The sequence below is a fragment of the Anabrus simplex genome, chromosome 3 (genome assembly GCF_040414725.1).
Source record: "Anabrus simplex isolate iqAnaSimp1 chromosome 3, ASM4041472v1, whole genome shotgun sequence".
Lineage (NCBI taxonomy): Eukaryota > Metazoa > Arthropoda > Insecta > Orthoptera > Tettigoniidae > Anabrus > Anabrus simplex.
Genome location: NC_090267.1, coordinates 90,207,493 through 90,234,958, shown reverse-complemented (window position 1 = coordinate 90,234,958; position 27,466 = coordinate 90,207,493). Strand labels below are relative to the sequence as shown.

The window sequence follows — 27,466 nt, the reverse complement described above, 5'->3', positions numbered from 1 at the left end:
TTTGATTTGTCGCTCGTACGCGACCCTGCGCGTCATGATGAGGGTGAAATGATGATGAAGACCACACATACTCCCAGCCCAAGTGCCAGAGAAATTAACCAGTGGTGGTTAAAATTCCCGACACTGCCGGGAAACGAACCCGGGGCCCCTATGACCAAAGGCCAGCACGCTAACCATTTAGCCATGGAACCGGTCGAAGAGCGCAGTGAGAAAACTTAACACTGGCTTTCCCCAGGGATCGATTTTGTCAAACCATTCTTAATCTATACATCTCTGACCTTCCTGAGATATTAGCCAAAATATTCTGCCTTGCTGATGACCAACTGGCCCTAGCCGCACAACACAAGGATCTTGACAAAACTTAATAAATCTTAACAATGGACCTGTCCATCTTGGCAAACTATTTCAGAAAAATTGAGGCCCAGCCCAGTGCAACCAAGACATAGGCATCTTGCTTCCACTTGAATAACCGACTGACGAACCCAAAATTGAACATTAGCTTTTTCGATCGAGTTCTTAATCACAACAGGTTTCCGAAACAGCATGATGTTAACCTCATACCGGACTTTATTATTCAAACGTCTTTTGAACTTACCGACCGAAGAAACTGAAAACTTGAGACAATAACATTCAGAAGTTGTGTGGCACTATCTGGGGATCTGCTGCAAGCAGCCTGGGCTCTTCGACCTTAGCACGGTTTTCTCTACTGCAGAATAGGTTGCTGTGCTCCGGTGTGGCTTAACATCTCTTATACGAAGCATATTGTTACGAATAAAACACCGTCTCTCTAGTTAACATTGATGCTTTCACGACCCACACTTTTAGACATGATGGTTATGGGCTTATGGGCTTATGTCAAGGAAACTCTTTACGTTTCGTATAGAACCTTGCTCCGCGTCTTTAGAAGAAAATCTCGAATTTTCATGAGGAAGATTTCTACAACATTGAGCGTTTGAATTTAAGAATGCATTACCGTTGGAGCTGTAATGGTATGCTCCTTCGTCACCAGGTGGCTCGCTGTATGCTGGCACAGCACTCAGGCGGGAGCTGACGACAACATTAAGCTCCAATTAACACGGCATTACTCGCTAGGTCTTTACGTGCGTCGTTACTGGCTAGTGAGCGCAGCGCTCGCCATTATGTTCAAAAGCCATAATATGCCCACATAAAGATTGAGGTATTTTTAATACGTCAATTCGAGATATTTATTTATTTAGGAGCACGGCCGAGTGGTGCGCTATGGAGTTAACCTCTGCATTCGGGAGACGCGAGAATTTGAACCCAACCGTCGGCTGTCCTGAGAATGGTTTTCTATGGTTTCCTGTTTACACTTCCAGGCAAATGCAGGGACAATTTCTATTCATAGGCCATACATAGCTTATCCCTTCTATCTTTTTCTTTCTTTCTTAATCTGTTTACCCTCCAGGGTTGGTTTTCCCTCGGACGCAGCAAGGGATCCTACCTCTACCACATCAAGTGCAGTGTCCTAGAGCGTGAGACATTGGGTCGAGGGATACAACTGAGGAGAATGACCAGTACCTCGTCCAGGCGGCCTCACCTTTCGGGGGGATGGAAAGATTGGAAGGGATAGACAAAGAAGGAGGAAGGAAGCGGCCGTGGCCTTAAGTTAGGTACCATCACGGCATTTGCCTGGAGGAGAAGTGGGAAATCACGCAAAGCCACTTCCAGGATGGCTGAGGTGGGAATCGAACCCACCTCTATTTATTTGACCTCCCGAGGCTGAGTGGAACCCGTTCCAGCCCTCGCACCACTTTTCAAGTTTCGTGGCAGAGCCGAGAATCGAACCCGTGCCTCCGGGGGTGACAGCTAATCACACTAACCACTACACCACAGAGGCGGACCCCTTCTATCTGCTCAGCCAATTATATTCACTATCATTCATTTCATCTTTATTAGCTTCTCAACTGGGGTTGGCATCAGGAAGGGCATCCGGTCGTAAAACAAGCGATACAGATTCATCTCAACTCATCCCCCACCCCTTATCAAGAAATTGGACTAAGGGGTATACAAACAATTTATTTAGAAACACGAATGCTTAAATTTAAATGAATACCGGGCGAGTTGGCCGTGTGGTTAGGTTCACGCAGCTGCGAGCTTGCATCTGGGAGATTGTGGATTCGAACCTCACTGTCGACAGCCCTGAAGATGGTTTTCCGTGGTTTTCCATTTTCATACCAGGCAAATGCTGGGGCTGTACATTAATTAAGACCACGGCTGCTTCCTTCCCACTCCTAGACTTCCCTATCCCATCGTCGCCATAAGACCTATCTGTGTTAGTGCGACGTAAATCAAATTGTAAAAAAAAAAAAAGAAAAAAAAAAGAATTTTAGTGGATTTGGGTGAATATTAATACTGTACGGTTTTACGATAAAGAATAGGGTTTATTTTGAACTTCTGTACGGTTTTTCAATTTTCGGAGGTTGGCAACGCTGCACTCGCGTGCGAAATTATTGCGGGTCGAAGTTGTTTCTGAATTTTTTTCCGTTCTTCATCAATGTCATATAAATTTTAACTGCACATGATGGTGTTTTCTCTGTTTTCATGAATCTGGGGAGTAACAGGGCACCGTGTCACTAACATACGGTAAGACAATGAGCTGATGGTCTCTACGATCTTTAAATAGCATGGAAAAGTACTGTAGTCAAAATATTAACTTCCATAATGTGCAGACATACTGTAGATTTTTAGACATTGAAATTTCCTTGTATGAATACTGTAATTTGGTATGCGATTCTGAGCAAAATTTCTTACCTTCGGAAGAGGTTTCCGCTTAGTCTCAACATGCAATCCGGTGACCTCTAGCACATTAGGGAGCATTGGCTTGGGGTAGCCCAAACTCCAGTGGTTACAGAGGATTAGTAAACTGTCGTTGAAATCAGACACTGCTACAGGCGGAGGAGCTGAGCCAAAGTGTTTCCTCAGCAGTACTTCTTGCCTCGGTAGTATGTAGTAGTGCCAGATGTAATGCAATTTAACGTTCACGTAGGTGTTATACAGACGCTCCCAGAAGTTCATATGATCCGAAGTGTAAGTCAGTACATCTGGAATGTATGAAGGATTGGAAGGGTTTCCAATCGTACTGTGATGAACAGATTTCCCTCCGAATGAAATTACTGACACAACTGGCGGAGAACCAACATGATGAACCAATCCATAGTACGCTGGGAAAAACAACTTCTCCGAAACCACGAGGTCGAACTTGGGGTTGGACCTGTAAACATAAAATATTTAAAATAGTAATAAATGCCTTTATTGGCGAGACCTAGCGTTTACAGTGCACTAGGTTTTCTGGAATGGGTTGGAACAAAATTTGTTTCTTTCATTTTCTCAGTCTTAGCCTAGGCTACGACAATATACAAGCGACTGAGGAATGAGCGATATTGGTAATGCTATTCCTTATACAGCCAGTCCTGTTATGAATGATGTGAAAATACCGCTCATAGAGTCGGTTGGTACAGATATTTCAGTGGGCTCGGTCGGATGGTATGTAGTAGCTGTACCGCGAGGTACACCTCTAAGCCGCACATTTAAATCTTGCGCCAATAAGAACTCCCCTACAGGAGAAACACTGAACTTGGAACTAGACCTACTTAAACTTTTCCTCAGAAGATGTCACCTCCTTAATTTTGTGATTGTGAAGTTCCAGTACTGTATAAAATTCTACGTGTTTTGTTTACCATTTATCAAGAAGTTTGGACTTTCTGCAACAGATGTCACTACAAAACTATGATCATGTACCCTGGTGCGAAGTGAAAGAACCTTTTTGAGAAATTTTATATTCATAAGTTTTATCTTCACTAAATTTCGTTCATTCATTTGAGGGTTGGCAATATTTATCTTTTCTTTCCGCCAGTTTTGAATTTAGCCAATCCAGAATTTCTGTAATTAATTTCCAACCAATCACGGGTTTCTTCTTCAATTCTGTGTGTAGCTTTGGTATCCTCCAATAAAATTGAGAGGGTGTGGCTAATTTCTTCATGAAAGGTCTCGAACTTTTCCCACCCATTAATATGTAGTACTGCAGAAACAAACTTACCTTTTATGGAACAACACAGTCGCAAACACCTTACAAAGTTCACTTGGCAAATTTACTTTCAATGCAGCGTAATACTTGTTCATTCACCCACACCAAACACAGCAAATGAATGGCGGGAAAACAAATGTCAGTTGAAGAGCAGGGGTGCCATTCTCAAATAATTAAATTAGATATTAGGACTTTCAATTGTTTGGCGGATTATTCAAATTGTTCAAATGTGCCCCATGTTCAAATGTGCCCCCTTCTCCCCTAGTAAGAATGCCTTTGCGAGGCTTGATATTGTAATTAGGGGCAAGTGCTCCGCGTATTAGGGTATTTCTGCTCTTTGAACAAATTGGTGTTTTGTAATGTTGAGCTAGGAGCTCAAAATTGTAAAGCTAGGGGCTTGTAGCCCAAGAGAGTTAAAATTCTGAAATCTTGGATCCTTCTAGGTTTTGTTTTTAAATCGCTATGTCTTTGTAATTTCACTAAGCGAAAAGTTATCAAATTTTTATTGTTTTCTGGAAAATATAACCTTTGTTAAAATGTTAAATTAACTTTGATTTTGTAGTTAGACCCATTCACCCTGACACCTTCTTTCACCTCTGCGTTCCACAGATAACCCGGAACAGTAGCAAATTATGGATCGGTGGGGAAAACAACGGGAAACTACTTCACTGCTCATTTACCTTGTACCCCTCTTCATTGATATGACAACTGATGGTGGAGCTGGTGGCTGAGGATTCGACGAGCCTTCGGGCTGACTACTCAACCGACTGACCGACCGACCAACCAAACTGCAAACAATATTACTATTCCCAAATCCATATCTGGTGAAATATAGTATCTACGGAGTGGTACATCAGCCCCTTATAGTTCAGGAATATACACAGACCATTTAACACTGTTATGCCCGGTTTCTGGAATGATGAGATATATGTCGGATAGCTGTTGATTTTCTAGGCTTCTCGTCCATTGGAAGCGGAAACATGCGAAGTACGAGTTCGGACGAATCTGCTCGAAGTCAGTTCGTCCGAAATCTTGCATACGCTGTCGTTCTTTGGATACCTATTCGAACGAGTTATTGATAGGTATCTGCGTGAAGTAACGGTGCTTCCTGAAGATCTGTGCGATCTTTATGCATTAGGTACACCTCTGCTAGCAAGAAGAGCTCGGAAGGGGAGACGGGAGTGGCTAAGTTATATTTTATCGAAAAGACAAACGTTTGGTGAATTTTCACGTATGTGGACTGATCTGGAAAAGGACCAGAGGCACTACTTCGTTTATTTTCGTATGAAATGTTAAACATTTCGATACATATTACAAAAAGTACAATATCAGTTAAAGAATTACAGTAACTTTCGAGAAACTGTTTCACCTGAAAAACGTCTAACTGTAACTTTGAGGTAAGTAATGTTCATTTTGAAATGGGAAGCTGGAGAATTTCTCCCCTTCTACTTATTATTTTTCAAATTTTAACATTAATTTCCTAATTCCCAACCAGGCAAAGGAAATCTTCTCTTATCCCAGAGTAACCGAGCGAGTTCACCGTGCAGTTAGGGTCTCGCAGCTGTGAGCTTGCATCCGGGGGATAATAGGTTCGAACCCCACTGTCGGCAGCCTTGAAGATGGTTTTCCGTGGTTTCCCATTTTCACACCAGACTGTACCTTAATTAAGGCCACAGCTGCTTCCTTCCCACTCCTAGGCCTTCCCTATCACATCGTTGCCATAAGACCTATCTATGTCGGTGCAACGTAAAGCAAATAGTTAAAAAAAATATCCCAGAGTATTTTTTGTAACAGCGAGAGGTAACAGAAATAGCAGAAATGATTCTCTCTCATCAGTGCGATAAAACCTGGTACGAGCGGGCACAGCACTCGGGAGTATGTGTGAGTTTCGTTGTCATGTCACAGAATGATAACATTTATCTGAAACGAGAAACTTCATCTTTATTTTCTGTAATTCGAACACTGGAGGCAATGATTTATTATATACGGCACTTTTAGACCATATTTTACAAAAAAATAATCACACGTAGGTATGAAGTGATCAGACGGGAGAATATAAATATTTTAATGAAAATTACACTTTGAACTTGAGTTGTAAAGAATATTCAGATATAAGAATCAAGAAAAGTGATATAAAATGAATAAACTATATTAAATTAAATTTACCTGGCTTACCCGGATCTCTCGCCACCTCACTCCATAACAACTTCTGCACATCCCACGTGTGGTAATTAGACTCTCGCTGATCCCACAAATACTTCCCATCTTGTACCAGAAGTATCAGCTTTTCACCAATGATGATAAAACGCAGCTCTTCGGCCGAAAAATTCAAACCAATCTGGATACTTCGCAGTTCGCAGGCATTCGTGCGTTCACTGACGAACAAAGCCGGTTCCAATGGACGCAGTCCCGCTTGCATTTAGCGGTTTGGATCGTTCGGCCGTTTTCGTGCATGTTCGTACGAATTCGTCATCGCAGCTCCTTGCAGGTTTCCACTTCCAATGGCCGAGAGCCCTTACAGTTGTCTACTCGATAACTCTTCGCTGCGTTGCAGAGCATAACAGCAGCTAACTTATCGAACTGTTAACTATTGGCTCGTTTATCAAGTTTCATATCTAGGTACTCACTAGATACCACCCCTCGCACTGCTTTGTTTTTGTGCATTAGATGTGTTCCCGAGACTGTCAGGCGCATGCGCACAAGTAATGCGTCGTATTTGGGCTTTTCGTGCAGCGAGAAATTGGTATTCCGATTAGTTCTTGCAGGCGTGGGTGTCATTTTCGTAGGGTTTAAAGACAGGCAGGAGAATGTGCCATTGTTTGATTTCTAACGGAATAAGCACACCAGCAAGTCACGTGTGATCCAGTATGCACTGAGTCTTATGAACATCCCGTACCTATTCCCTGTTATTTCAAAATATACACATTGTTTGACCACAGTATAGCCTAGTGATAAATATCGCGTAATTAACTTGCATAAACTGTTAATTTCTTTTAATGTAATATCCTTAATTAAAAATAATCCTACGATAAAAGTATATGCCCACTGCTAACGTAAGTAGGCCTACAGTACTAATATAAATGTGTAATTATACTCAATTACTAAATAATTTATTGTGGCTATTTCTAGCCGGGTGCAGCCCTTGTAAAGCAGACCCTCCGATGAGGGTGGGCGGCATCTGCCATGTGTAGGTAACTGCGTGTTATTGTGGTGGAGGATAGTGTTATGTGTGGTATGTGAGTTGCAGGGATGTTGGGGACAGCACAAACACCCAGTCCCCGAGCCAAGGGAACTAGCCATTTAAGGTTAAAATCTCAGAGCCGGCTGGGAATCGAACCCGGGACCCTGTGGACCAAAGGCCAGCACGTTAACCATTTAGCCATGGAGCCGAACACTCAGTTACTAGTACCAATGCTTTTATGGACTAGAATGTTGTCAGAGATACAAATATGATAAGAATCAGTAGTATAAAAGCGTATCGTATTTAATATTTGATCAAGATGGGACAACGGAAAACTATTTGTCACAGGACGCAGATTGTCGTCTATAACCTCAGCCAAACGTATGACAGTATATTTGCTTAGCCTGAATCTGTCTTTCAGTTCATCCTCACTATACAACATAAGAATATTAGGCCTACGATGATGATAATCGTCGTCGTTCTAGAACGTTAATCATGTCTAGAACTACTTCGTCAAAAGATATGAGAAAGCAGAAAGCAATGTATTAACTGCCGGTATGCAGTACGGCACTGCGACCACTATGTTAAGAAATAGATATCTCTTGCTGAGGGCTCTCTAAGTTAGCGGGCGGTTTATCGAACCAATAGATGTATCTTACCTGCGTGCAACGCAAAAGCACAACTTAACCATCCGATACCGCTGTAGGCTCGATATCTCACATTTCAGAAACCGGGCATTAGTCCGCAAGCTCCATATTCCTCTGCTAGCTACATATTTGTCAGCAATGTAAAATAAGGCTACACTTCACAGTATGAAATCTTCGCGCTAAGATGAAAGGACCATTCCTCAAACACGTCGTTTATTGCGTGCTACAGGTATTGCAACATCAAATATTTACAATTCTAGATTACAGTGTGTTCTTATATGTATACAATCACCGTATTTAAATAGAAGTATTATTTACATGACAAGATATTCACAGCATCTGTCATACCGTATCGACTAATACTACTTACACACACGCGAATTCCCACATATACTCAGACCAGGCCGACTTATTCGTAGCCACGAAAGTTCTCACACACTCCGAATCACATTCGCATTCATCCACCCTCCTATAGATACGAAAACTTGCACACGAATAAATGACCATAATATTCAAAATGTTTCGTTAAATATACATTACTTTTTACCTCTTTACAGAATTGTTTTCTGTGGCATGAATTCATCCCTCGGCCGAGTAGAACGAATAAGGTAGCCAGTACTTGATATGCTGCTGTTTTTGCAACTCTTTGAACGGTACGGTAGTTCAGCTGTAAGCGATCGAAACGGATGATGTATTTATTATCTGCGAGGGATTTTCTAAAAATATATATTTGTTTTCAGAGAGCAGGTGGTGTAGTGGTTAGCTGCCACCCCCCGGAGGCCCGGGTTCGATTCCCGGCCCTGCCACTAAATTTGAAAAGTGGTACGAGGTCTGAAACGGGGCCCACTCATCCTCGGGAGATCAACTGTTTAGAGAGGGTTCGATTCCCTCCTCGACCATCCTGAGTGTGGTTTTCTCCCCCAGGCAAATGCCGAGATGGTACCTAACTTAAGGTCACGGCCGCTTCCTTCCCTCTTCCTTGCCTATCCCTTCCAAACTTCCAATCCCATCACAAGGCCCCTGTTCAGTATAGCAGGTGAAGCCGCCTGGGCGAGGTACTGGTCATCCTCCCCAGTTGTATCCCCCGACCCAGAGTCTGAAGCTCCAGGACACTGCCCCTGAGGCGGCAGAGGTGGGATCCCTCGCTTTGTCCAAGGGAAAAATCGACCCTAGAAGGTAAACAGATGATGATGATGATGATGATGATGATGATGATGATGATGATGAAGCAGAAGAAGAAGACAGCAGTAATGGGGACGAGTGACCTGGCTGTGTGCAAATAACGGTCTTGACCAATTTATTAGTAGTTCTGTTCGGCGCTGAACTCCTTCTAGCTTCATCACGTTCTCTACAGTAGCGGGGTGCCAGGAAGAAAGCACCCACAATAATATTTGCCGTGCTAATGTCAAATAGGCCGTTTGAATTGCTTTCTTTCTAGCACCCCGTAAGAGCGGGGAGAGTAACACGTGACATTCCGGTAGTATACTGTACACATGATCTCGCCTGTGAATCGGACATTGTGTATGACGTGGATATTGTGCACGATGCAGCGTGGGAGAGATCGCCGTGGGATCGGCAAGGTACAGTGAACTGTTGGAAGTGAACGGACAGTGTACGTCATACGGGATTGTGATACTGTTATGCGCGAGATGTGAACTGAGTGGCTGTGATAGCGACAGCGAGAATAGCTGTGGAACTTAGACTGTAAGTGTCAGTTGTGAAAGAGTGTGTAGTGTGGCTGTCTAAGTTGTAGCGAATGAGTGAACAATTCGTGTGATTCAGCAGTGAGAAAGGGAGAGCGTGAACTGGTGTAATTGTGTGTCTGTGTAGTTGTGGAAGAAAATGTTAGTTTAAAAAATCTTAGAATTAAACGCTACCAGTCGTGTATTCATTTACCTACTACGCGCCTTCACATGATTAAGGTTAGGATGTTAAGGAAAAAGTCATATTTCTTTTCTGAGCTCATTTTACCACAAATCTTGTTTGTGTTAATGATGGGTTCTTGACCCCGTTGAAAGCAACTTTATGTTGTTTGTAAAAGCATATTTAGCCATTTTTATCGTTTTGGTCAATTTTGGTCATTTTTATGATATAACGTCATATTTGGTTATATCTTGAGCATTTTTGCTTAACCCGGCAGTGGTCGCGTGGTTGGTGGCACATAAATGATCGCGTCTGAGTAATTTTTATGTTATTGTGATAAGTAGTTTACTTAAATGTATCTGTTAATGATATGGAAGTGTTCACGGACATGTCCCATCACGTAATATGAACGAAAATATTTCACAAATTATTTACGGTGTTAGTTTCCAGCATAATATTCTAGTCTGAGAATTATGATGCCATTCTGATACAAAAGTGGTCGCGTCATTAGCATTTCGCTCACTTGTTCAGTTACGTTAGTGGTCGCGTGGTGAGCATTTCGCTCTTTTCAAAAGCAGTACTAAAATCGGTTTTGTTTATTGTTTATCCTTTCTTTGGTTTTATAATTATCTTGAAGTGGACTTCTAATGTATTTATTTTACAAATGTAAATAATACATAAATACAGTATAAAGCAATACAAAGTTTTTAATTTGTGTCATCGAGACTATGTCATGTAACGTTTCAGAGGGAAAGAATAATTTCCAGGACTTAAGTGGTGATCTGACAAACTTGGCATTTCCTTTCACGCCTGGTAACTTAAGGATGAGGTTGACGTGATCGGTGCACAATGGATGCCCCACACCGTGCAGTTGTCCTTTCCAATATAACGAGGTACTGGTACACGCTGCTCCTCTTCCAGCTCTTCTCCCGATACCTCTGAATCAGTATCATGATCACTGTTTTCCACGTGGTCACTCTCACCCTCATTTTCACTGTCATAAGGATCACCAAATTGTGCCAAATCATTTTCACCAACCGCATTTCTTGCTTGCTTTAGTTCCTGTTCCACTTCGTCCATCCATTACAGGATTCGCTATTCTTGTGAATTAAACATTGAATAACTACACAATGTTCACAACTCGGTAAATCACTAATGAAAGAACACCCTAACAAATAAAACAATACACCAGATATACATTGTCGAGTTATAATAAAACAGTAACACTAGTGGTCGCGTGCTGAACAAATCCCTCACCGAGCGCACTGCATACTCAGAACAAAAATAACTCTTCTCTGGTGAACGGCTGACTCATACTGAACATCCTGCATGGAAGATAAGGGATTGGCCGAGGAATACCTAGAGGGGAGGGGAGCTGGGCACATGGGTTGGGCTATGACAACACTTCATTTCGAGAAGTGAGGGATTCACTCACCACGCGACCACTGCCGGGTTAAACTGAGGCGTCATTTTAAACAAGGTACATGTTACAGAGATGCCAACTATTACGATTCAATCGTAATAATTACGAATTACCCATCATAATTACGCCTTTACGAATCACACAGCACAAATTACGATTTTTTGTTGATTTTTAAATCTAAGTGTATGAAGTGTTCAAAAGGATACACAAGGCGGCGTGAATTCTCAGAATATTATCTTCGGATTTCTCAGAAATAATTTATCCCCCTTTCCTGTCCCTCGTTTAAGAATATTTCGAGTTTTCACGCGCCGAACGCAGTGTGTGCTTCCAGTACCGGAAATTTAGGCACCTGTGAAGTGGCATATCTTGCGGAGTTGTTGTCCTTGTTCGTCACATGATCAGACTTCCATGCAAGTATGAGAGTTCTTTTGTCTTCGTTTTGGCGGTAAAGTGGTGACAAACTCCGTTTAATTGTGAATACTGTTTGGGTGACTGTTGAAGAAGTATTTATTGCAAGTTTGGTTGCCAAATTTACATATATTGCTCTTCTAGGATATATGCTAATCGTGTGTTACGAAATGCGAAAGGTTTTGTAATAATGAAGGGATTTCTTGTGGAGGAAAATACATGTGATTACGTTACCGTGACTAGTGACGCTAGTAATAAATATAGTTGAAAATTTAGGGAGGTATACTCGGAAGAATGGCCCAGTTTAATGCGCTCCTCAAAATCTCATTCACACGTGTTTTGTAGTGTGTGGAGCCGCGATGTTTCGGATGCGCATGATGAAGATGAACAAGACTGAATTTCGTGCTAATATGAACTCCGAACTGCTAAGTGCTCTGTTAGTGCAGAGGATGCACATGATATGAAAAGAAAAGCATGTTACCAGTGTACGTTTACCAAACAGTAACTACAAGCTTTAAATGATATGTAAGTTAGTAAGATCACGATTTTAAAAAATATATATATCTACGACCGCCCCCCCCCCCCCCCGTGCCCTAACGGCTGCATTACGAATTACCTTTTTTGAAAGTTGGCATCTCTGCATGTTATGTGCGTCCAATTTCAAACACAGGATTTCCAAATACTGTAGTAGACATAATTTTCTTCTTTTTTTTTAAGCACAGAAAGAGTAGCTGTACAGATGTCTCATGGAGATATCACATAAGTGGATTTATTTAGCTCAGAAGTAATAATTAACAAACAAGGAAATTCTGCATCTCCTCTTGCCCAGTTCATCCTTGACGGATCCAGCTACAGCCCTCCTCCCCTTTCACCACCAACGAATTTCAACAGATTGGTCACACTTCCCGTACTACAGTGAACCCTATAATGCCTAAAGTGAAGTTCAGTGAAGGTTTAAAATTAAGAAATTATGTGAAAGAGTGCGGTGAAGAGAATTTCCGTACCGTACTGTCTTTTGTAATGCGTCTGAGTTAAGGTAGCGGCAGTAAAGCGATTTATCGGTCACTACTGATCTGCATTTAGGGCAGTCGCCCAGGTGGCAGATTCCTTATCTGTTGTTTTAACTAAATGATTGCAAAGAAATTGGAAATTTATTGAACATCTCCCTTTGTAAGGTATTCCAATCCAACGCTCCTTCCAATAAATGAATATTTGCCCCAATTTGTCTTCTTGAATTCCAACTTTATCTTCATGTTGTGATCTTTCCTACTTTTAAAGACACCACTCAGACCTATTCGTCTAGTAATGTCATTTCACGCCATCTCTCCACTGACAGCTCGGAACATACCACTTAGTCGAGCAGCTCGTCTCCTTTCTCCCAAGTTTTCCCAGCCCAAACTTAGCAATATTTTTGTAACGCTACTCTTTTGTCTGAAATCACCCAGTAAATATTGAAATATTTAACTTACTGTAGCTTTGTCAGTTTGAATGGTTTAATCTGTCTGCTGTATTGTCACTGTATCATCACTGTATTATCACTGTATTATCACCTTTTAGTACTTAAGACGTTGAATGTTAGTAATACTCTCATATTCCCTAACACTAAATTTCATAAGACTGGGCGAGTTGGCCATGCGGCTGTGAGCTTGCATCCGGTAGATAGTGGGTTCGAATCCCACTGTCGGCAGTCCTGAAGATGGTTTTCCGTGGTTTCCCATTTTCACACTAGGAAAATGCTGGAGATGTACCTTAATTAAGGCTATGGCCGCTTCATCCAACTCCTAGGCCTTTCCTATCCCATCGTCGCCATAAGACCTATCTGTGTTGGTGCGACGTAAAGCCACTAGCAAAAAAAATTCATAAGTCATATTTTACCTTTTTAGGTCGTATTTAGCTACTTTTAGGGCATATTTGCTTACTTATTTTGTACTTCTTCGGCTTATTAACTTCCGAACACTAATCACGATAAATTATTGGGGGATTTATAGAAAGTAAGATTATTTTATTTCTATTGGTCACGCTTGAGATTGTTATTTTTTGATTTATAGGAAGTCAGATTATTTCAATTGCCCTGTTAAGTCAGGCTCTAAGCGCTAATAGTATTGTATTGGTTACTTACTTGATAAGAGCTTGCACCTGTGGAGAACTCAGCTGGTAGTCGACTATATCGTAGAAGACGTCGTGGTAAATATACTCCTGATCGACAGGTCCTACGTCACGCATGTCCGCATTAACAACCTTTTCCTTCCAGTGTTGGTAGGAAATGGACAGATCGATGTCGGTGTAATTCGCAACAGGAGTCTGTAAAAAAATCATTTAACATTAAAAAAATATTAGAAACGGATGTGAAAGCCAGTTCCACAAGCCGCGTTGATATTTCTTTACTACTTTTTGAAATATAATCTACTTGTAGAATAATAATAATAATAATAATAATAATAATAATAATAATAATAATAATAATAATAATAATAATAATAATACAACCTGTGACAATAAAGTTCGGTGAATAGTCCTGTACTATCAACATAGATGAACAATGCACGACAGTGATCTTACTGTCCTTCGAAATAGTCCCCTCCCATAACTATGTACTGTTGAGATCGGCGATACATGCCCTGGAAACTTTGCAAGAAGACTTCCTTTGGGATGGTGTTCAAAAGCCTCGTCACGTTTCGTTGGATGTCAGGAATATCGTCAAATCTATTTCCTTTAAAAGCGAATTTGATGCGTGACTTTTCGGCTCTTACCTTTTTCCGATGAGGGGATCCCGGAGAACGCCATTCCATGCTTTGTCGTTTCGTTTCAGGGTCGTACCTGAGACACCAGGTTTTATCCTCAGTGACAATACAGTTCAAGAAATTTGGTGTCGCATCCGCCGCTTCGACAAAATCCTGTGAAGCCTCTAAACGTGCCTGCTTCTGATTGTCAGTCAAGTGATGAGGCACAAGACGAGAACACGTTTGCCTCTTCCCTAACTTCTGGGTAACGATTTGTCGCACGGATTCACGGTTAATCTGCAGTTCATCGAATATCATGCGTACAGTTAATCGCCGATCGTTCGTGATTAATGTCCTCACCTTCTCAATGTTTTCGTCGCGGTCTTCCGCTACAGGGGTTGTCAGAAACACTTTCCCGGCCTCCTCGAAAACGGGCGAACCACTCGTACACACACTACAAGGACAGTGCTTGATTTCCATAAACAGATACCAGCATCGCATGCGTTTCTTTCAGTGTCTTACCAAGCTTAAAACAAAACTGTACATTGTCTTTTGGTCTTTCATGTTCCTGTTCGCAGTTCAGAACCAACGCACTAAACACGCACTGTGTCAAACAGGTCTTACACGGTACACACACGATGCTCAACTGAACGACGTTGGGAGCAGGTGGTCAAAACCTGCTGCTACGCAGTGTCGCCAGTGTTGCCGGATCGACCGTTCTGACTTCATTCACCGAACTTTATTGTCACATGTTGTAATAATACCTAATAATAATAATAATAATAATAATAATAATAATAATAATAATAATAATAATAATAATTAGAGGATCGTGCTGATCTGCAGAATTCGTTATAAATAGGTCAGATAACGTGTCTTGATATAAAATTGCTCCATGCGTTGGCTGGATACTTTTCTGAGCGTTTACTTTTTGGCTTTCCATTACCTGTTAATTATGTGTGAAGTGATTTTTTGTATTTATCTTTGTGTTGATGAATGATATTTTACGAAATTTTTTGTTTTACAATTTGTTTTAGGTCGCACCGACACAGATGGGTCTATGGCGACGATGGGATAGGAAAATGCTGGCAGTGAAAAGGACCGACTGTGGGCGTAATGAAGGTACAGCCCCCAGCATTTGCCTGGTGTGAAAATAAGACCACGGAAAACCGCCTTTAGAGCTGTTGCTCAGTTTTTACGAAATATTGCTGTGCGTTTAATTTAAACTTTTAATTTTAGATTATTTTCTTTCGCATAGAACTTTGTCCTTTTGGCAGCTCAGATTGTCTGGGAAGTAGCTGATCCTTTCAAACAAAAAAAGTAAGTGATTACTGTAAGTATTTACACGTCACACTATAGATATGATGTGCACGATTCCACCTGTCATTGGGACTGTCACCAATCAGCTAAAGCGAACCAGAAAACTGTACGTGAAATACTCCCGATAAATCACGAGTCCACGACTGACCGCTCAATTATGTAGACTACAGTGAGGAGAGGTCATACTAGACGACGCGCCCTTCAGGATTCCCGTCTCGCCGTTGGCCGGCAGTGGACCAGCAGGTGGCCTTGAAGTACTGGCGAGCGCTTTGGACAATCAAAATGCTACATTTTTCTTTAATAATTTACAAATATCCGACAAGGAATTATTATGCTTTCAAAGACACCCTCAAAATCGACATGCCAACATCTTTCGTCAGAATGCTTTACGATGTCAATTGGTTCATCTGTTATCTCAAACTCGCTCTAACAACAATCAGCCTAGTGTTTTAAAGCTATAGAATGTATTGTTAATTCATAGTGCGGCTCTCAGCCCTCTTGAAACCGCTTCAGTATTCCCTGGAAGAAATTAGTGAGTTAGGATAGGGAACTACCTGCCTGGCCTCCTTCGTCTGGTGTCTCCGTGAATTTTCTGGAAGGCGAAACTAGATCACTCGTATTCTAGCTGTACCCTGAATATATTAGAACTTCATCGCTATGTATTCAAGGCGGGCTCCCGCCGAATAGTAGGAGGTTTTGGTGATGATTTATATTGTTGTCTAGTCGAGTGATACGTGCTGAGTAGTTCACTGTATGGAGCGGTCATGTAAGTTGATTATGTGAGTGTTCGGTTTTGTCTGGAGTCGAGCCAAGTGTACAGAAATCGTGCGTTGTGATAGCCAACAAGCATGTGTTCAAACCTGTCTGCATGGAGCTGCTGTGTGAAGTGACGGTGAAGTGTGTGAAACGAAGTGAAGGGTATGACCTGTCAATCAAGATTACGGAAGGATAGCACGTTCCGGATAAAGACTCACAGCGGATCCCGGCTTTTGAAGTGTTGTCATTCCTTGTCGAATATAACTGTGTGAGTGTATGGGTGTGTGCACTAATTGGGTCATCCTCGATTAAATTAGTTCAATAAAACAATCAGTATTTAATTATTCATAACAGCATCTAACAGACCAAAAAATCCAAATGGATATCTAAAATACCACATTTCAACGTTATACCGGTACTGTATGCGGGAAAACAATCAGTGCTGAATGTCACGCATGCCTGACGCGTGTGCGCCTTTTGTGAACGGCTCGTAACGCCTTCCGCGGTGCTTAGTTGAGTATGAAGTAGCCCTGTGTCCAGTTGGAGCTACTAAAATGGTACTCAAAATAGAGCAGAAGATGTTTATCATCGAGCACCGTATACGGTCATACAGAGTGGGTGTCACAATGGATTGAGTGTGCGCCCCGTTAAAGAGCTGTACCAGAAGCGTTTTAACAAGGCGGCTCCAAGTAATACAACAATGTTAGCTGTCGTCGAGAAGTTCCGTCGTACCGTATCAGTCTTCGTGTCGATGATGAAAGAGGACTACCGGGAGCCCGAGGACTGTCGCTACTAACGAGAATTATGGACGATTTCTCCAATATATGTTACAGCCCTCTAAGCATTCATTGCCTACAGGGGTGGTGAATCAATAAGGGCTAAAGCGGCTTAGCCACACCAGATTTTTGGACATAAGTGTTTAAAATGTTATATTACTTATATTTTAGATAATTAATTTAGTGGGGCCAAATTTATATCTGAGTACCACTGTCCTAAAGTAATTAATGATATGAGAACATGCAAGTTTGATTTTATTACATGTTTTGTACGTTCATCCTGACAGGGGCTCATTCGCTCTACGCCCCCACAGTGAATACTGGTAACTGTTTTGAAGGTCAGTAAACCTCTGAGCGCCGTAAGACCTATCTGTGTCTGTGCGACGTAAAGCCACTAGAACCTTTGAGGGAGTGAAAGTTTCAATGCATTTTTCATGCCCGCAATAAGTAAACTCGTGTCCTCATCCCGAGGTGGTGCAGCTCTTTTCAGGCACACCTCCATTGGAGGTGAGCTGCGTGTACCATTTGAACCACATACCAGCCCTCCTGCCATTCTTAAACTTCTGGCAGTACCGGGAATCGAACTCGGGCCCCCGAGGACGGCAGCTAATAACACTAACCGTTACGCTACGGAGGATGCCCGCAATGAAAAAGAACGATATAGACAGAGCTGTAGCGGCGGATGTTATGGCGATGTTATTGCAAGCTCACTTATATTCTTCTAACTTCGTGTAGTATGCAAGTTCTTGTGACCATTCACAGAGTGAAGCTTTTGATACGTTTTGAATTTTAGTTCACAGTTCGCTTTTAGCAGTTGCGGACTGGTTCAGTGGAGAGGATAAGTTCTGGATAGTTTTTGTTTAACAGTTATCAGTATGTAGTGTTTAAAATAGTGTATAGTACGTAGTGAAATTGTTATAGTTCATTCCATGTTAAGAAAACAGTATTGCTCTTCTGACAACAGTGTTGCCATATCGAACCTCTCTGCTCAACAGCATCATGGGTAAACGGTGGCGCATAAATTTGTGAAATTTAGTATTTAAGTTCAAGATAAAAAGCGGAAGAAACTAAGCTGCGAATTATTTTTATGAACTAAAGGGGATGGGGTGTTTACAGGGGCTATTTTTGGTTTATACAGAGAGGTAAAGTACGGCACATAAAATATCTCAGCATTGAAGTGTAAGGCAAATTAGGGGAGAAAACAGACAATTTTTTATGGGTTCGAGGGATGAGGGATGCATTTAATGGCATTTCATAAATTTCCCCAGGCGACGTGGGATACTACTGTGCTGTCGTATCGATCGCAGGAACAATAGTATAAATTAAGTGCGGCCGTAAAAAGTGGTAAAATTCACATGCACTTAAGAAAGAACAACTAAATAACAAAACCGAGCACAAATAAAACACACGGTAGTTTTTTATCAATACAAATTATGCATGACGTGACACTGCACATTACAACACCTACATCTTCGGTAACAACTTCTGTACAGTACGAAAGTAATAGAACACACACAAATACTATGAAATACACAACCAGCTCACTCAGCAAAAGACAAGTACCCACTGATTTAAAGCCTAAAAACACACACGCAACAAATAAATACTGTAGATGACTTCATTACAGAAATGAGCTGCCGGCGGTTCACAGAGTGAGGGACTACACGAGGCTTGTACTGTACCGTTCCCGTCTGAAATACAGTCCACCGGCGCCAATCGGAGAGCTGCGTGTTCGGTTCTAAAAAAATTGATCGGGCTAAAATAAATTTAAAATCTCAGGATAAAAATAATACCATGGGTATATGAACGGGAAACAGTATCATATTTTCGAAATAAAATACAAAATAAAGGGGTAAGATGGATTTATTAACTAATAAAACATTATTGAAATTCGAGATAAACAAAAATAATTAAAATATGGCTCAAATAAATGCCAAAAAAAAATTAATATGTGCCGAGCACATAATTAACATAAATTTACAACAATTTACAAAGGACGGGCAATGTCCCGTTTCAAAATGAAAACATTTACAAAATAAACGCAACGACCTGGGGAAGAAATTCACACTTCGCTTCGACCTACGCAGTTAAATTCATTTTAACGCATCCTGACGGATATCATTTAAATTATAATTACAGGACATACCGCGACAGAATAAAATTATGCTAAATCCGATCCATAATAAAACTATATATATACATCACTTATCATCAAATCAATATTTGAGGGACCTTAGCTTACATCTACACTGAATTTACTTAACAGACCGTTCTGTTATAAATTGGATGGCTTAGAAGCCTACTTCCCAACAGAATGAGTTTCGGACTCATATTTAAGAACAAATCTTTTCAACGCTGGCCATGACATAATCAACAACAATCCAAGTAACACAAATTAATACACAAAAAACACTCTCGGAGAAACCTGTAATGACATGCAATAAAAAAAATAATATCATCTGTGTATTCAATATCTGAAATATAAACAATAAGATACTACACTCCTTCATATAAAAAGAACGCCGAACTCCAGGCTCAGCTTTCCGTCTGTTGATCTTTCACTAGCACGCTGTAATATAAATCACAGAACACTTCTATGCGCCTGCTATGAAACATCTTACTTCGCCAGAAAAGACTCTAACTAATTGGTTTGGTAAATCTTGCCTGAGAAATTCTAATATGTTTGAAAACATAAATTACGCTGCCATTCACTTCTCTGTTCATTTAATTAATACAAGGCCTCAAACTCAAACAATGGGACCCATACACATTCCTATGGCCTTAACTACATATTCCAATATAACACGGCTTGCAGATATGATACTCAACACATCTGGCCTAACACTTTGGGGTCCGTGAGTTCGATTCTCACAATCATAATGAACACTTGAGGCAAATCAAACCTCTCTCTTTCCATGCAGCTGACACCATTATATCTTTCCGATATTCACACATAGTAATCTCAGTTACAGGCTAATCTTGCCTTTTTCTCGTAAAAACATAACTCAATACCAATTAGCTAGTTCTCTCTGCGGATCTAGAAGATATTAGTTCGACGGTGCACGTATACGTTGGTCAATCACTGCCATGTATTCCTATAAACGTGCTACATGCAGGAAAAAAAATACCTTGCTAAATTTTATTCCCAGACCAAACTTTAGGCTGTGTAGCCTTCATACTAAAAGAGTCTACATCTTGTACCAAAATGGAATACACAGTTACCTTTAGACATATATATCCTCATCTACACCTAATCATTTCCCTCTTTCCCATCTAATAAAAAGGTAATAAAGTAAAATATAAAAATCAGGGTTCCAAACATGCATTTCCCTGAAACATGACACTAATCTATAAAAATACAACATAGCTCAGTCACAACAAGACTGACATTTACATTTACATTACATTACACTGGGATCGAATTAGCCTAATTCCTTCTATCTAAGCATGCCTATAATTAAAAATGAACTTAACTGGTAGCGTCTCAGTTTCTTCATGATTCCAGGCCACAGCGTCCAGCAAATTACGCCATTATTGCACCAAACTGCATGGCGTTATCAAATACTCTGCAAGTCTCTTCTTCTCTCTTCATCATTATGTAATAGTGCTTCGCACACACCATTTAATTGTACCGATACGATGACGACGGTTCGTACCAGTTCTTCGCGAAACCGAACGCGTACCGGACACGGTATTTGCACAAATCGTATGCAAATTACGCATACACGGGTACGGAAATTTCGACAGTAACTATCGTTTTATTGATATAATCCCGTGTCACCACCGCACTTTGACATACGTGATACCTGATATTATTTATATAGCAAAGGTAATTGCTCTGTTAATATACTATGCACACTCGTAACTGCAATCTATCACTTGCATTCATGTAATGCATATTTTCAGAAAGGAAAACGTTTCAGCTTCACAAATTTACTACTCATATGTTCACACTGGTCACTTAAAAAAGTTACTTTCCTATACCACTGGCTTAATATCAAAAACACCGACCCGCGCGGTTCACACTTCGAAAGCAGAGTGACTTTCCATTTCCAGAGGCTACTATATACACCAAGCTCCCGGTATTAGTCATGTCTTAGGGGATTCCACTGGCGTGATGACGTTACTGCTCACCCACTACTCTACAAAGCGCTGATTCAATAAAAATATGTTGATTACTTTATTAATTCAAATTAAGTATTGCAACTGTCTACAGGTAGTTCTTTTAATGTTTAACTGGCTTCTATTTTATATTAAAACCGTGGAGTCTAGCTTTATAACAAATTGCCTGATAAAATAAAGAGTAGTACAGCACTGTAAATTTAGAAGTTGGTAAGACTGACTTAATTTGTTTTGTAAATCCCTTCATTCTGCCATATCGCTTCCAGGGCTGTGATTGGTTCTTTTATAATCGGCCGCTCTCAAACACTCTCGTGCATCCCCGAGTGGCTCATACGGAGTACGCGACATATTCACTGTTGCTATGCTTAGATAAGAAGCTATTACTGATGTCACCCGATGACGGAATACTGCATTACGCAACTTCTAGGTCGCATCATGACTCCCTTCGAATATGAACTGAAAAATATTACAACATATTATATAATTGATATTTGGGGCATATATGATATGGCACAGTACCAGAGCAGCACAGAAGAAGGAAAATGGAGGAAGTCAACGAAGCGATGGCTGTTCCTGCCATTGTGCTTCCTCCCTACAAATATATTTATGAAAAAGAAAATGTTATGTGGTTATGTTAATAACTCACGAGCAAAAATGCCTCATCCTTTTTATCTGTCTTTCATAATACATTACAAAGCACAGTATAATATCCCTTAATCACGAGGAATTATGGGTGCCTGAGAGGGGATGTGTTCACTCCTTCTAGGTCCGTAAGAGCAATACTGTTTTCTTAACGTGGCATAATCTATAATAACTTGTCTTTTATTATGAATAGGGTAGATACTCCTGTGAAATCTCTGTTCATCATTAAATTTAGAAGAAAATTAGAAGTATAAAGACTTGGCGCGCACCAACCCAGAGATTTGTTTTTTTGCTAGGGGCTTTACGTCGCACCGACCCAGATAGGTCTTATGGCGACGATGGGATAGGAAAGGCCTAGGAGTTGGAAGGAAGCGGCCGTGGCCTTAATTAAGGTACAGCCCCAGCATTTGCCTGGTGTGAACATGGGAAACCACGGAAAACTATCTTCAGGGCTGCCGATAGTGGGATTCGAACCTACTATCTCCCGGATGCAAGCTCACAGCCGCGCCCCAGAGATTTTAAGCTTGATCAGAGTTGCAAGAATCAGAAAAGAACATTTGCATTATCTTGGTTTGACAAGAAGAACTGGCTGACTGTGAGTGAAGAAAAGAAGTCGCTTTTCTGTTTCGTGGGCTTATTGTTTGGTGCTTAAACTAGTTGGACTATGACAGGCATAACTGATCTTAAACATCTATCAGAAACACGAAACTTCAGAAACACATATTGAAAACAACGTAAAATATATTCTTTTTAGTTCTGTCAACATTTTGGCTCAATTAAATGAAGCCTACTGTGTTTCTCATCAGCGTCAAAACGAACTTGTAGATAAGAACACACACATTTCAAACAGGGTAATTAACTGTAGTAAGTTTTGCGGAACATATGAACTATCTCTTCGAGGTCATAACGAAGGTGACAATTCACACAATCGCGGGGTATTCTTGGCTAAGTTGTCGGAACTAGCGGCATTAGACAGCATTCTAAGCGATCCCCTTCTCGAATCTACATTATCAAAAAAATACCTCGAAAACAATTCAGAATAAATTGCTGGATTGTATGTTTGCGGTCTATAGAGAGACGATTGTATACGAAATACAAAGGGCTTGGAGAAAAAATTACTATGCTTAGCATGCAATATTCATTACTATTCATGGAATCATATACAGTATATTACTAGCTGTACTACCCGGCGTAGCCCGGTTGGTTTAGGATGTTTACTTTTAAGATTAGCATCACCCGTTAGTTATGTTAAAGTGAATTTTTATAGAATTCCTTTCTGTAATATGGATTTTTACCACCTATTATATCGTTTTGGAGTTATTTAGATGTGTTTGATTTCAAGTTTTAAATGATTTCATTTTTGAGTAAAATGTTATCCTTGTGGAAGCTCGAATTGATTGGGAAGTATTTGATAGTTTCAAAAAGATAATAAGTGATAACTTCATGTATTTATCATTCACGGTATAGATATGATCTACACGATTTCAACTGTCATTGAGACTCTAACCAATCAGCCTTGAGACCCTAAACGCAGTGGATTCAACACTAATCTCGGTCATTTTATACTATTCACTACAAAACCCCTTTCAGTGTACCGTTCCAATGGAGGCTGAACGTCGACTTAAACTATATTCAGGGAGTCACAACAATGAATTCGACATTAATATCGGTTATTTTCTATTATTTTTAAATAATGGAAAATGTCATGCCCTCCCTTTCCCCACCCCCAGCGGGGATTGGTGTTTTATCTCCATAGTATTTTTTTTCCAGATGGTAAGTCATATATGTACCAAGTTTTGTTGAGAGCTATTTTGGAATATACCCACACACACCCATTTTTGACGGTTATTTTTACTTTCATTTTCACCCCTTCTCAACCTCCATACCAATTGCGGTTAAGTATGACTTATCCATTCAGAGTGTCACAGTTCAACTCAGCGAACTCGTAAACATTAATATAAGTCATTTTCGTTTATTTTTATACTACATCCACGAGGAATGCTACTGGTGTTTTACCCAATAGTATTTTTTTTCAGATAGTAAGTCATATGTGTACTAATTTTGAATGAGGGCTATGTTGGAAGAAACATACACAGAACGACGCCCGGAGTATCAATATTCGTCTCACTACTCCACACTATTTTCGATTATTTTTACATCTCAGACCTTCCCACCCCACCCCTAGCGTGCTAGGTCTACCATACCTCCTCGCAGTTTGTGTCACGATAGTAAGTCATAAGTGAACCAAGTTTGGCTGAAATCTCTCCCGTAGTCCAGAAAACTATGGATTCAACACTAATATCGGTCGTTCTTAGTTATAATTATATTTCGCCCCCTTTCCTAGGGCTTCTAGGGGTGTCTTGCCCCTACAATATTTTTTACAGATAGTGTGAATTTATTAAATAAATTTAGTATTGTACCAACTTTAGTTGACACCTATGCTGGAACATGCATACAGACACCCAAAATCTCAGTCATTTGCACATTTTCTTTTCTTCACCCCTTCTCACAACCCTACTTACTGGGGCTCAACTTGGACTTAAACGACATCCGGAGTGTCACAATTCATTTCAGCCATCCCGAAAAGTATGGATTCGACACTATTTTCGATTAATTTTATGTCTCACCCCTCCCCCACCCCACCCCACCCCAAGGTCGCTGAACTCGCTTCAGTAGTGAACACTACGAAATTCTTATCCCTTAATGCAGTACATGTACTTTTAAAAATCCGGAGTGCCACTATTCATCTCAGCGACCCAGAAAACTATGGATTCGACTTATCTTTTCTATTACTATAATTATTATATCTCACTCTCCCCTCGTCCCTCACCCCAAAGGCTGATGAACTTGGACTTAAAAAATTTCCGGAGTGTCACTATTCATCTCAGCCACCCTGAAAATGATGAATTCGGCTCTATTTTCTCTTCTTCTTATTCTTCTTCTTCTTCTTCTTCTTCTTCTTCTTCTTCTTCTTATTATTATTATTATTATTATTATTATTATTATTATTATTATTATTATTATTTCTCACTCCCCATCGCTCACGCCCCGAAGGGGACTGAAATTGGACTTTAAAATCCGGAGTGTCACTATTTATCTCAGCGACCCCGAAAACCCTGAATTCAACACTATTTTCGATTATTTTTGTAACTCGTCCCCCAAGCTTCACATCCCCCCTTTAAGGGTGCTTGTGGCGTCTTTCCCCCACGAGGTTCTTTCCTGATACTAAGTCATAAGTGTACCAAGTTTGGTTGAAATCGCTCGAGTGGTATAGGAGGAGATGCAATACATACATACCTACATACCCACCTATAGACCTATAGATCACATAGACTCGCCTTTGCTCGTTGCGAACCCCCAGTTGCTCTTCGTTAGGAGGGGGGTGATAACTCTCGTCATTCCATTGTTGGTATTCTATATTTTTAACAGTTTCTTAAATATTCTACACGTCTAATACACAGCTACATTCTTCAAAATGGGTAGACCTATCAATGTTGGTACTATGACATGAAAGTACATCTCGATCATGGCATGTTGGATTGCTGTTTCAAAATAATAGGCATAAGAATGCACCTCCTATCAAGAAAGGTACCTTGTAAGTCAATGGGGCGTGTTTTCATCCTCCTATATGCAGCAAATATTATCCTCATCACGACGCGCAGGACACATATATCGCCGAGAGTATTTAATCTACGATTATGTTTAATGTCTCAATTGACAGATAAAAAAGGAGGCTACCTGCAGCAAAAATTAAAAGTAAAATCTGAAACGTAGTTTTCATGGAATAGCGCTTCAAAGTAAGGAGCAATTTGTGCTAAATACGTGACGTCACACGCATACTCTGTTATAAGATGGCGCTGTGTTGACTCGCGCGCTCAGTTGGAGGTTAGCTGTCGTGAATACATCGTGGTCAATGGTATAGAATAATCTCAAATATCACTACAAAAGATAGTACGTCTACAAAAGATAGTACGTCTTACACAGGCAATGTATGATGGATATACTTGTCAAGTAAAACATAAAGGGAAGCTGTCTGAACCTTTTGCTGTAAAATCTGGAGTAAGACAAGGATGTCTACTGTCGCCAATCTTGTTTATCATGACACTGGATTGTATGCTGAGAGAAGCAACGAATAGAAAGCGTGGCATTCAGTGGGGATTAAATAACCGATTGGAAGAACTGGATTATGCGGATGACCTCTGTCTTCTTGCAGAATGTTTTTGGGACATGGAAATCAAACTGAATGAAAAATAGAAGCTAAAGAAGTAGGCTTAAAGATTAATAACAAGACTAAAGAAATGCGCATAAACCATCGTAACAATTGCAACTTGACTCTAGATGGAATGGATATGAGGAATTTTGCTACTTAGGAAGCATGGTAAGCCAGGATGGAGGTGCTTTTAGAGATGTGGCGAGTCGTATAAATAAAGCCAAAGGAGCTTTTGCACAGTTACGACCAATATGGAGATCCCCTCACATTCGTATAAAAACGAAGCTAAGGATATTCAACTAAAATGTTAAATCTGTGTTACTGTATGGAATTGAGACCTGGAAAGTGCACAAAGACATTACCACAAGTTTACAGACTTTTATAAATCGGTGTTTGAGGTACATTATGAGAATATGGTGGCCAAAAACTATCTCAAATAAAGACCTTTGGGAGGCCACAAGTCAAGGTCGCATACAGGAACAGATAATGAGAAGAAAATGGAGATGGATTGGGCACACCCTGAGAAGACCACAAGAGAGTATCACAAGGCAGGCATTGAGTTGGAATCCACAAGGCAGTCGCAGGCAAGGCAGACCGAGGATTACCTGGAAGAGAACCATAGATAAGGAGATTGCTGGAATTAACAAGACATGGAGGGAAGTGAAAGCATTGGCGGCAGATAGAACAAGCTGGAGAAATTTCGTCGAGGCTCTATGTTCCACATGGAATTAAAGGAAATAAGTCAAGCCACCTATCTCCGAAGAGATAGATGATTTGTGACGTACCGATACCGGTGTCTCTCTTCGGAGCTCCTCTGTCGGCTCGTTATGAGTGTATGTCGGTTGTGTGTTATTATGTGTGTTTAAACTAGTTAGTTTGTTTTAAGAACAGTTTGTATGCGGGTGGGTGGTCACCCAATCCAGTGGGTGACCACGCTCGATATTGCTTAACTGACAGTTTGTGTATTATTGTAATTTCGTTTTCTGTATGTGTGTATGTCAAGTGTTACGTGTGTTCGTGTGTGTTTGTGCGTGAGTGACCAGGAGGTCGATCTTCATTCCGTGTTTGCTGACACAGCAGTTACGTGTGTGTCGGCTGTGGTAGCCCTGGTGGTCACCCATCCAGGAGCTGACCACGCCCGGTTGCGTTAGGAAGTTTGCATGGGTTTTAACCGACGTCGTAATGCAGTGACTAACACTTAGTTAACTGAAAGTTGACTTTTAGTGTGAGTGTGCGATGTTTATAATATCATAATGAGCAGCACATATTGTGTGCACCGCCTCGTCTTCCAAAACCAGTGCTTCATCTTATAGGTGTTTAGCATTTTAAAGAAGGCAGTATGCGTTAAGGAAG

General features: G+C 40.7%; 1 protein-coding gene across 2 annotated transcripts in view; it reads right to left on the bottom strand.

The window, feature by feature from the left end:
- The window catches only part of LOC136867050 (UDP-glucosyltransferase 2), a 67,318-nt gene that overhangs the window by 20,403 nt on the left and 19,449 nt on the right, over positions 1-27,466 (bottom strand). For both annotated transcript variants that reach the window (XM_067144155.2, XM_068227004.1), the window contains exons 2-3: positions 13,687-13,868; positions 2,773-3,232 (exon numbers count right to left, since the gene is read on the bottom strand). In XM_067144155.2, coding sequence (XP_067000256.2) covers positions 2,773-3,232; positions 13,687-13,790 — 564 coding nt within the window. In that variant the 5' untranslated portion in view covers positions 13,791-13,868. The remainder of the gene's footprint in view (positions 1-2,772; positions 3,233-13,686; positions 13,869-27,466) is intronic.